This window comes from Canis lupus, chromosome 23, assembly GCF_011100685.1.
Source record: "Canis lupus familiaris isolate Mischka breed German Shepherd chromosome 23, alternate assembly UU_Cfam_GSD_1.0, whole genome shotgun sequence".
NCBI lineage: Eukaryota > Metazoa > Chordata > Mammalia > Carnivora > Canidae > Canis > Canis lupus.
Genome location: NC_049244.1, coordinates 2,251,080 through 2,263,832, shown reverse-complemented (window position 1 = coordinate 2,263,832; position 12,753 = coordinate 2,251,080). Strand labels below are relative to the sequence as shown.

General features: G+C 35.1%; 1 protein-coding gene across 2 annotated transcripts in view; it reads left to right on the top strand.

The window, feature by feature from the left end:
* Positions 1-12,753, top strand: part of TOPAZ1 (testis and ovary specific PAZ domain containing 1) — a 77,943-nt gene that overhangs the window by 3,555 nt on the left and 61,635 nt on the right. Inside the window, exons 4-5 of one of the 2 annotated variants that reach the window (XM_038570255.1) lie at positions 9,210-9,274; positions 9,973-10,100. In XM_038570255.1, the coding sequence (XP_038426183.1) occupies positions 9,210-9,274; positions 9,973-10,100 (193 nt within the window). The remainder of the gene's footprint in view (positions 1-9,209; positions 9,275-9,972; positions 10,101-12,753) is intronic. The other variant, XM_038570254.1, reaches the window with a different exon arrangement.

Genomic DNA, 12,753 nt, shown 5'->3' with positions numbered 1-12,753 from the left:
CTCATTTTCTGTGGCTTCCTTCTTAGATAAAAAAAAAAATTCATTTTTTAAGGAACATAGAAGCCTGAGAAAAGTTTGACCTGTTTAGGACTTGAGAGTAGAATCAGAAGTTAAACCAGTTTTCAAAGGAAAATAGCATTTTCTAATGGTTCTCCTTTTTAAGGTGATGGTTTTATATGATGATTTAGCCTGAGGCAATTTTAAATGGAACCATAATAACCTTCATGCTCAGGAATTTGATCTTTTCTGGTTGGTCCAAATTTTATATTATGTCATATTTTACTAAATTTTTATGATTCTTTAAGATCTAATTTATATAATATTTGAATAATAGAATGTTTTGTAAACAGACTCAAAGAAACATGAAAACATTTTCTGCTAAGATTCACTGCTACATGACTTAAATCTCTCTGGTATTTATAAAACTCAGTTACTTTTGTGATATCGTAGTCTTCTTGATGTTCTTAGTGTTTCAGGAACTTGTAACTTATCACCAAATAGAAATAAAGAGTTTTATTATTTACTTTTAGTGATGTAAAAATGAGGTAGAATTGATAACCTGCCCACTCTGAAGACAGAAAAAATAAGATGACAGGTTGTCAACTTGTACAGGGTCACACTGCTAATAACATAATCTGGATTTGATCCTAGGCCTGTCTTGTGAATTAGTCCTTTGGGGGAAAAAATAGTGGTTCTTACTTGACCTTTATGGTTTTTATGGTTTTTTAATCTTCTTGCCACCTATCAGCTATGAGACCTTTAAAGGCAAATCACTTTGCCTTATCTATAAAAAAGGGAAGATACTTGCTTCCTCTTCATGCAAGTTAAATCAAAGAATGAATTTTGGTTTTAGCATGGCACTGGGTGAGGAGTAAGGGTTCAGTAGAAGGTAGTTTTTGAAGGTGATTTTAACTCTTGTTATACCATGCCTCCTTTGAGGAATACAAATTAGAGCAAATCATGTATTCAAGAGCAACATCTGTTAGCTAAGAAGATGCTGACAATGAGCTACCATCAAAGGTAGCGAGAACTGTGGGCAGGAAGTTTGTTTTCTGTCCTTTTTTCTTTTTTCTTTTTTTTTTTTAGTATAATGGCTGATTTTGAAAAAGTGATACATGTTCATTGCATTAAAAGTGTAAAAGTAGGAATCCTACCACCCCAAATAACAAATTAATTGCTAACAATTTGTATTCATCTGGGCATGTAGTTAAATACTGTTTCAGAAAGATTGTATCATGCCATTTTTTTTAGTAAAAACATTTACTTTTATTAACTCTTAACGTGGTGGGGGGAACTAAAGCAAAACTAAAGGGGATTGCTAAAACAATACACTCTGTATCACAAGAAATTAGTTTCTAGGGGTGCCTGGGTGGCTCAGTTGTTTAAATGTCTGCCTTTGGCTCAGGTCATGACCCCAAAGTCCTGGGATTGAGCCCCAAGTTGGGCTCACTGTTCAATGGGAAGTCTGCTTCTCCCTCTCCTGCTCCCCTGCTTGTGCTCTCTCTCTGTCAAATAAATAAATAAAATCTTTTTTTAAAAAAAGGAATTAGTTTTTAAATGTTTGTTAAGTTAATAAGAAAGATTATTTAAAAGTTTGAATTTTATCATGACTTTTAAAAATTGTATTCTAACTTCAGACAGCAGCATTTGCTTTTCTGAGGTGAAAGATGAATGTAACAAAGTACACTTTGCTTTTTCTCCCAGTCTTGCCTCCAACTTTTTTGTTTAAAAAAAAAAAAAAAAAAAAGTTAAGCCTTGTGTCATTGACATTCTCTTCAATAATCTGAATTCCCAAAGACTTATTCTTAATTATGTGTTTAAATTGATTCATTCCCTACTACCAGTCCTTTTACTTTCCTCTAATATTGACTAGTTGGCTAGATTTCAGAGCATTTTTTTTTTTCCAAAAAGAGTTCATAATTGCTCTGTTCTTTTAGATCTTGGAAACCTAAGAATGACCTGTCTAAGAAAAAATTTGGTATCAAATTTTCAGTTTACATATTTCCTCTTTACAATTATATAATTCCTACCTGCTCTCTGGCTTTGAATGTTGTGGAAAAGTCTGAAGCCAAACTAATTCTCCATCACCTCTCTCTAAACTGCTGCCACCACTTCTGCCACCACTGTTGTCATCTTCTTTCTCCTTCTCTTCTGTGCTGTCAGTTGTTTCTCCTATTTTCTATCTTGGGATTGGTAATTACATGTCAGTTTTTCCCAGTCGGGATGAACCATTTTGATTTGCAGTATCACATTTACTTAAGATAATTTTTCTGATTGTCTTTGAACTTCATTCCTCTTTATTTCAAGTGCACCAGTTATACTTTTATTGGATTTTTTCTTTCATACTGCTTCTGAAATTTTGGAAATTGAATATTTCCTCAGTAGTTAAATTTTTTCTGCAATAGAAATACCAGTTTTATAATCATGCACAATGCTACCACAAACTTAACGGGGAAGAATGGAGGTATGGTAACCAGAGGGTCTGCTAATAGTTGTGCAAAGAGTTGTTAATGGTTCCAGAATTAAATGAAGGTTAAAATATAATTTCAGATTTATCCCTTTTGTCAACCAGTTGCTAGTTCATATACTATTTTTTTTCCTCACTCTAAGACAGTAAGAGGTTGAAGCCTGTTAGACTTGAGTTTGCATTTAACACGAACAGAAATTAAAGATGGGAGGCTTAGGCTCAGAAGCTCTGGACTGCCTTATTGTTAAAACAGGTGGACAAAGCTAAGTTGATTCAGTTGTTGGGGGAAGTGTTCTCATACCTGGTTAGGGAGATTTTGTAAGATGTTTAAGTTATGTTAGAATGTCTGTTCATTGTTCTCTACAGTGGGTGAAGCCCGTATTAAAATCCAAATAATTAGAAACATATTAGAGCTAACTAACACTTGAACTGATAAGCTTGGCAATGTATATTTTGTGAAATTGATAAAACTTTTGAATTAGCCTATAAACATGGTTGGAGATTTGAGAATGTCTGTAATAGCAAGTGGACTTAGAAAATAGAATTAACTTCCATCACAATTTTATTATATCCTAAAATTTCTGTTGAGTGATCTACAATGGATCATTGAGATTTTAAGAATCTGCCAAATATTCAAGGGAATTATTATGTAGCCACAGAGGAAAAATCAATGTATCTGAAACAAAAATATACAAACTGAAGTACTAAGAATACTAGTAGTTTAGAAAAGAGGGATGAAAAGGCATCTTAGAAAAGTCAAAATTTCTACTGATCGTTGAAATTTGTATTGATTTATATTTAACAAAAGGGAAGAAGGAAGAAGGTTTGGTGGGGGAAGAAAAATAAGAAAAGGTGGGCAGAAGATAATGGTAGATATGAATATGGTTGTGTAGGACAAATTATGAAGCATTTTCCCGACTTTCAGAGTTAGGAGCCCTTTCTGTTCTCATAGCACCTTTTGCTACCTCACTTACGGCACTGATTTTATGATAGTATAATTTACATCTCTCTTACCTGTTAAATTGTTGGACTTCCTGAGGCTAGGAAATGTCCATGTGTTATTTACCTCTACAAGCGCAGTCCCTCATACTCTGAGGGAATTAAACTTTTAATTTTAATTTCTACTATAAAAGGCTATTCCTCAGGCATCTAGATTTAAATATATATAAGTGGAGTCAGTAAATCCATTCTTTGTAAAGCAAATAGATGTTGATGAATAGTAAGGTGATGCCAGATACACCAGTAGAATTGATTCTGGTGATCAGTGAGAATCAGTTATACCACATAAAGAGCCTTGTACATTCTGGAGCTGGTAATAATAAACACAAACTTCTAACACAAACACAAAAATACCTGGGACCAAGGTCATTCAAGTGACTCACAGGTCATTCTTTCTCACCCTTGTATGTTTGGACTCTAGAGTAGGCTATCTTTCAGGATGCTTAACTTGCTCCATTCTCCTTTTCCACTGCATGTCTGAGATACTCTACAGTGCAAAATTTTACACTCAATTATCAAAACTGATATTTAGTGTCTACCCTGTGCTAGATACGCCATTTATTTCACTTAGTTTCAACCTCAGAAGTATTTTACTATTTTAATTTTTTATAGTTGACATATAATGTTATACGTATGTTATATAAATTTCAGGTATACAGCATAGTGACTTAACATCTCCATACCTTAAGCTGTGCTCACCACAAATATAGCAACCATCTGTCACCATACAACACTATTACAGTATCACTGACTATTTCCTATGCTGTGCCTTTTAATCCCATGATTTATTCATTCCATAGCCAGAAGCCTATATCTTCTACTCTCTTTCACCTACTTGTCCCATTCCCCTACCCCCCCTTCCTTCTGGCAACCATCAATTTATTCTCTATAGATTTGATTCTGCCTTTTTTTTTTTTTTAAGATTTAATTTATTTATTCATGAGAGAGAGGCACAGACACAGGCAGAGGGAGAAGCAGGCTCCATTCCATGCAGGGAGCCTGACGTGGGACTCAATCCCGGGTCCCCAGGACCACACCCCGGGCGGAAGGCAGCGCCAAACCACTGAGCCACCCGGGCTGCCCCTGATTCTGCTTTTTGTTTATTTGTTTGTTTTTTAGATTCCACATACGAGTGAAATCATATAGTATTTGTCTTTCTCAGTCTGATTTCACTTAACATGATACCCTGTAAATCCATCCATGTTGTTGCAAATAGCATGTTCATCCTTTTTTAATGCTGTGTAATATTTGTGTGTGTGTGTGTACCACGTCTTCTTTATCCATTAATCTATCAACGAATACTTAGTTTGCTTCCGTATTTTGGCTAATGTAAATAATGCTGCAGTAAACATAGAGGTGCATATATTAGTGTTTTCATTTTCTTTCAGCACTAGCATTACTGGATCATATGGTAGTTCTATTTTTAATTTTTTGAGGAACTTCCATACTGTTTTCCACAGTGGCTGCACCAATTTGTGTTCCTACCAACAGCACACAAGCGTTCCTTTTTCTCCACATCCTTACCAACACTTGTTATTTCTTGTGTTTTTTATTTTAACCATTCTGATAGTTGTAAAGTGATCTTTCATTGTGATTTTGATTTGCATTTTTCTGATAATCAGTGATATTGAGCATCTTTTCATGTGTCCATTGGCCATCTGTGTGTCTCCTTTGGAAAAATGTTCAGTTCCTCTAAAACTAGCCATCTTTAAAATTAAATCAAAGTGTTTAACATTCCAAAGGACACAAAGCTATTAACTTAGTAAGGGCTAAGATCTGAACCCAGGGTAATATGCTCTAAAGTTTGTCTCCCCAGCCCAAAACAGACTGCTGGGAGAGTGGCATTTTGGTTATTTCTTTGGCTTTAATTCGATTATAGATTGCCAAAGAATAGTAATTTACTTTTGATCTCTTTTCTCTCCTATCTCTTCCCCTTTAAAGTGGCAGGTGTTGATGCTAGAGGGGTTCCTGGGTGGCTTCAGCCTGGGTCATTATCTCAGGGTCCTAGGATTGAGCCCCACATGGGGCTTGCTACTCAGTGGGGAGTCTGCTGCTTCTTCTCCCCCTGCCCTCCTCTTCACTTATGTTTTCTCTCTCTCTTAAATAAATGATAAAATCCTTTTAAAAAGTAATAAAATGGCAGGTGGGGCAGTATGAAGAAGTGCCATTCTGATTTTTACTTTTTTCTCTTTTGGACCACATAAACCATTGTTATTGTCTTTGCCAGAATATATGGTATTGTACTTGATGGAGTGATCGTTTGTAGTATCAGGAGACCTACTACTTCACACCATGGCATCAGGTTAGGCAACCTCTGGCCAATGAATTATCCGGATATGTTTCTCTGCTTTTGGCCACTAATATTTGCAGAATAATTGTAGTACTTTCAAATTAAAGCAATATACTTGCTATACCTATTTATGGTTTTGTTTTACTTGCAAGAATAACCTATGTGTATGGAGCTATACCTATTTGAGGATGTAACTTTCAGGTTAATTAGAAACTGCAAAGCACCCCTGTTCTTCTCTGTTTGAGTCACTTAATTATATTCATGCTATTACTTTAATATCTCACAATTTTTCCTTCCTCTCAATTCTCACTGCTACTGTCTTATTCATCTTTCTCTTAGAGTATTGTAATGAGCTTCTGATTAATCTTCCTGAATTCTCTTAGTTTATCCTCCTTCATAGTGATATTCCGAAATAGAAATTGATCTGCCAGTGACAACTACATTGCTTCAGTGGCTTTCAGCCACCTGAAGATAGTCTAAATTGCTTGGCATGTCTTTTTAAGGCTCTTTAGGGGATTACATCTACTTTCTCTTTGACAACTATGGTTTTAGGAAGGAGGAAAGGGGAGCAAAAAAGCTAATGAAAGATAAGCACAACAAGCAGTTCACTGTTTTCACAATATGTCATGTACTTGAATTCTTTTGCATATGTTTCTTTTTTTTCTTTTTTTTTTTTTTAAGGTTTTATTTATCCGAGGGAGAGAAAGAGGACAAACAGGGCTAGGGCAGAGAGAGAGGGAGAAGCAGATTCCCCACTGAGCAGGGAGCCCAATGGAGAGCTCAATCCCAGGCCCTCAGGATCATGACCTGAGCCAAAGGTGGATGCTTAACTGACTGAGCCACCGAGGTACCCCTGCATGGGTTTCTTTATCTGGAAGTCCCTTTTTATTCAGTTATCTTTCAAACCTCCTCTGAGCTGTTATTCTAGTAATTTGTTCCAGTAGTTCCCTTGGCATATATCTCAGTATATCCTTTCTACTTGTATGTAAGGCTTCTTTATACTAGGAGTTCCTAGATAGAAGAGAGGCATCTTCATTTGGGTCTCCCTAGTGTCTGGCCAGGAAAATGTCAGGTGCTGAGTATATGGAGAGCAACTAGACACACAGAGGCTTTGTCCTCACTGAGCTTTTGATTTACCAAGAGAGGCAGATAGTTAAGCAAGTACAGTCAGATATGATTGCATGTTGCATATTGAGAAGTACAAGATATTTAAGACTTCCTGGTCAAAATGACTTTAAGATGAATATTAAAGGAATTAGCCAATTGGTGAAGAAAAGTAAATAGAATTTTTTAAAAGATTTTATTTATATATTCATGACGTGGATGGAACTGGAGGGTATTATGCTGAGTGAAATAAGTCAATCGGAGAAGGACAAACATTATATGTTCTCATTTATTTGGGGAATATAAATAATAGTGAAAGCGAATAGAAGGGAAGGGAGAAGAAATGGGTAGGAAATATCAAAAAGGGAGACAGAACATAAAGACTCCTAACTCTGGGAAACGAACTAGGGGTGGTGGAAGGGGAGGAGAGTGGGGGGTGGGGGTGAATGGGTGACGGGCACTGATGGGGGCACTTGACGGGATGAGCACTGGGTGTTATTCTGTATGTTGGCAAATTGAACACCAATAAAAAATAAATGTATTATTTTTTAAAAAAGATTTTATTTATATATTCATGAAAGACACAGAGAGAGAGGCAGAGACATGGGCAGAGGGAGAAGCAGGCTCCTCACAGGGAGCCCAATGCGGGACTCAGTCTGGGAAACCCGGGATCACGCCCTGAGCCGAAGACAGATGCACAACTGCTGAGCCATCCAGGCGTCCCTAGAATTTTGTCACAGATGGAAGAAATAGCCAATATAAAAACCCACAGGGAAAGACCTGTCACAACTGAGAAACAGAAATAGTGTCTGGTGGCTTAGAGTTCCTATGGCAAGAAATAAAGCTACAAAACGTGTGGAAAGCTCAGTCATTAAGGGCTTTTCAAATAGGATGACCATAGAATTTATTTTCTGAGCCGCAACTTTTGAGAATGAAAAGAGGAATTTTTAATAATATATGCCAGGACAACAGGCATAAACTGACCATCCTAGATAAACTGGAAGTCATCGTGAATTTGAACTTTATCCTAAGAGCATATGGAGATTTGCCAAAGGACATGATGATTTCAGACAGAGATGGGAGTGTATTTGAGAGAGATTTAGGACTTGAAAAATTGATTAATCTGATTGGTTAATCAGAGGTAGGAGTTAAGGATGATACCTGGTTCCTCTTATTTCAAAGAAAGGCATTACAACTCTCTGATATGAAGGAGAAGGATTGGGGATGTGTTCTGGTCATGATGTAAACATGTTGAGTTGCAGAGACCTTTGAAATACTAAAATGGAGACAAGTCTAAATAAAAGAGGAAAAGAATTAGGGGAGGAGATTTGTACATTAGGAGTCTTCTGTTTGTATTATTATCTTCTCATTCTTTAAACTATATATTTCTGATTGTTTCTAGATCTTATGTCAGGGAGCAAATACTTCATATTTTCCAAAGACTGTAAAGAATGATGTTTATAAAATGTTTTATTTGGTTTTTCTCTTTCATGAGAAGGAAGTAATCCTGAACCAATTGGCATTTGTAGAGCTGTAGGATAGGTTTAATAAAGCTAACTTATTAAATAAAAAAAAATGGTAGGATTATGGTGTTTATTATATTTTATTCTGTGTACATTTATGTATTTATTTTTTTTTAAATGGAATCATGTTTGGCCATTTGTTTTTGAATTGGCTCCTATGGATGTAGTTTTCATTTGTTGAGCCTATGCTGTTGGTTTTAAAAACATTTTATCTTATTTAATCCTCATAATAACCTCATAGATAGGTGATAATTCCCATTTTACAGATACGGTTAGGTTAGACTCAAAGGAATTACATAATATTGCCATAGTTGACACAGTTAAGTGGCAGAACAATATCTGAAACCAGGTTGGTCAAGCTCTGATCTTCATACCCTTGACCTTTAGACCACATGTTGTCTTCAGAGATTAAGAGATTACAAAAAAAAAAAAAAAGATGATTCAAACTGTTCTCAAACTATCTTCCTTTTACACTGGCAGTAAAAAATATATATACACATACTTTAGAATAGAAGTTAAACATCAGCTCGTATTGGTGTAATAGTTTAAAATTGTTTTGAATGCTTGGTATATGTCATCAGGTTCTCTCTGAGTAACAGTTTGATATGGCAGCACTCCCTAACAATTGTGGTATATGTGTGTGATTAAAGAACCAAATGAGTACTCTATTTAGGTGTGCTGGATTCTGAGCTCCGTGCAGAAGACCTCTATCCTTGGAGGACTTAAGCTGATGTTCACCAGCTATTAAAGCTGGTAATATATAATGTTTAGAGAAGTAGATCTGTGTAGAATCTGTTATAATGTTCAAGCTCTGTTTGCTTTATAGTAGAAAACTTCCTATACTGGATCCTGGATTGATGAAGTCAGAGATCTGTGCTTCTTTATCAGCAGGTAAAATTTGACTTTTTTGAAATATGCAATATTGAAGTATCTTTTTGTATCTCTATTCAGGCCTAATCAAATGAATTAAATAGGAAGCTCTTCATTTTAGAGTCTGTTAACTATATGTTTTACAGTTTGTCAGTTTTCCTCAGTTTTAGTTGCTTGGTTGGCAGATAAGATTTTGAGAAATTTTCCATTTGATTAGTTAGTAAATAACTTTGTTAGGTTTTATCTACAAAAGAGATCATTGACCTTAGAAACTTTTGTGGCTGTATTTTGAAATGGAAATACATGTTAAAGCTTTGTCACATTTTAAATCTGAATCTTTTTAAGAGTTTTTATAATTAACAGTTAATCGTAAGTTTAAATACCTGGATCTTTACTTCACAGGAAATATTTTCAAAGTTAATTGTATTTTGATTTTCAGGTTTTAAAAATATATTGAACATAGCTGGGCATAAGAAACATTCTTACATTTATCTTGGTATATCTCAATTTTGTCCTAATGCCAATTCTTTTTATACTGTATAATGGAGTTACTTTGAAAGAGAAAGAGGAATAATTATATAGTTTGCTGAAAACTACTTATGTTTGTCACATTGGACTTTAAAAGAATCTGAATTTTAACTCATTTTTAGAACAGTCTTTGAACAATTTAGTCGTTGCACTGTATAAAGCTTCTACAGTTAAATATTATTTCTTTTCAGCAAATGAAATTAAACATGATTCCCAAGGAGAAAACATTTCCTTAGGGAAAGTTACTAATGAGACCTATGGAAGTGAAAAGCTAGGAGACTTCAGTGAAAATGTAAAAGGTTCAGACTTGGATGAAAAGGTACTAGGAAATCTTGCATTTTCTTATTTCCTAATCTAAATGGTGGTGATGCTAAAATTCATCTTAATAGTGCTGTCAGTAGTTCAGACTTGGATGAAAAGGTGCTGTGGAGAATCTTTTGCATTTTCTTATTTTTTGGTCTAAATAGTCGTAATAGAGATTCATCATAACAGCATGGTCAGGTGATAAGTGTCACTACTTTTTATTGAGTAAAAGAATCACATCATTCTGCCCATAGGATATATTGTTTGATCCTTTGTACAAGCACACTGTGAACAGGTATCCTTTGTCTGGGAAAGTGCGATGTTTAATTATGTATTTAGCCTTTTTTTTTTTTTTTTTTTTTTTTTTTTTTTGTATCCTGCAGTGGGTCTCAAACCTATGTAAATCTAAATTGTTAATATTTTCCTGCCTCATTAAACACAAAGTACGGAGTATCATTTGATCTTTGAAGCTTAAGAATATCTTAGTGCCCCAGGACTGTGATGTACACATCAGTTAACCACAGATATGGAAGGCATAGAAATTGGAGCTAAACCAAACTTGATGGTGGAACATACCACTGGCATATGATCTGGGGAAAAATTAGATTATTGAGTTTATTCTTGTTTCCTGCCAGAAAATGTGTGTGATTGTCTTAACCTTTTGCATAATTTAACTGACTCATATGCAACTATTTCATATTTTCTTCTTTCTCATTATTCCTCCTTATTTATCCTCACAGCTACCAATCTAGTTTTCTACTTCACCAAGAAAATTGAAGTAACTGGAAAAGAACTTCCTAATTCCCTACCAATACATTAGCCCCCTTAACCTGCATCTGCTCCCAAAATTCCACCTTCTCTTCAATTACAATAGATGATCTAGCCAAGGTTATTCCTTCCACCTGTGTGTTAAAGTCCATATCTTAAAATATTACTCCAGTAATTCTTCTTTTATTATTGGATCATTCTCATCAATATATAAACATGCTGTTTATATATTGATAAATATCTAAAACATATATATATCAAACAAAACAACAACAAAAGTTTCCATAGTCCTATTTTTCTTTTCAGCTGTCATCCTGTTTCTCAAAAGGCTTATCTATATCCACTATCTCTAGTTTCTTTCCTCTGGTTCTCTTGAACCCATTCCAAAGATATTTGCCTTCATTGCAACCAAAACTATCCTTAAACTCTCCAGTGACCTCCTTGTTTGGAGCTAATGGACATTATCTCAATCTTAATCTTACTTAACCTATCATCATTTTTTGTCAGTGATCACACTTTCCTTGAAACCCTGACTTCCAGGGTAAACATATTGCCTGGTTTATTTTCTGCCTTTCTGTCTGCAACTTCCCAGTTGATTTTGCTGGTCTCTCCTGATCTCCCTGACCTCTGTCTATTGCAGTGACCCAGAACCTAGACCACAATGTGTTCTTTCCTATCTAGATTTGCTCCTTAGATGGTCTCATCCAACCTCATTGCATTAAATGCCATCTCTGTACTAAGACTCTCAAATTTGTAACTGCAGCCTGAACTACTTCTCTGAACTACTTACCTTTATGTCTAGTTGCCTACTGGATCCACTTAGATTTCCAATTAGACATCTCAAATTTAACTGTTCAGACTGAATTTCTGGAACATCTATATACAGCTTACCAGCTTACCTTATTTCAGTTGAGGACACATACAGACTGAAAGCAAAGGGATGGAATGGCTGTTAACCAAAAGACGAGAAATAACATGCCAGTAAAGATGTGGAGAAAAAGGAACTTTCTTTATAGGAGTATAAATTGGTACAACTACTATGGAAGAAAAATATAACAGTTCCTTAAAATATTAAAAATAGAACTACCACACAATTTAGCATTTCAACTACCAAGTATACAAAGAAAACAAATTTTAATCAGAAAGATACATGCATCTCTGTATTCACCGCAGTATTACTTACCAGCATTACACTGAGTAAAATAAATTGGACAGAGAAAAACATACCGTATGATCTCACTTTTAAGTGGAATCAAGACAAAACCTAGAATCAAAGATACAGAAAACAGATTCATGGTTGCCAGAAAGGAGGGGGAGGTTGTGATGGGGCAAAATCCATAAAAGGAGTCAAAAAATACAAACTTCCAGTTATAGAATAAATATATGGCATAAGGGATACAGTGATTCACTTTGTATATGACAGATGGTAATTAGACCTACTGTGATCATTTTGTAGTATATACAAATGTCAAAGCACTATGTTGTATACTTGAAACTAAGGTGATATTTGTGTGTCAGTTTTACCTCAATAAAAAATTAAATAATTTGTAAAAATTTTTTTAAAAACTGAACTTCTGTTATACATCCCCTCCTTATAACAGACCGGTTTTTCCTGTAATAATCCCTTTTTCTGTTAATGACAACTCCATCCTTTTATAATTACTCAGGTTCAAAACCTTAGATCTCCTTACTTTTTCTCTCAGTCCATATCCAGACTGTAAAGGAAGCCTGCAGGTTTTATCTCAGATAATGTCTAGAAACTCTACTTTTCATCACCCCCAATGACCACACAGGCCCAAGATAATGTAATCTCTTGCCTGAATTATTGCAATCACCTTCTAATAGGTTTGCTTCTAATTTTGTCCTCTTATAGTTTATTCTCAATGCAGCATAAGTTAGAT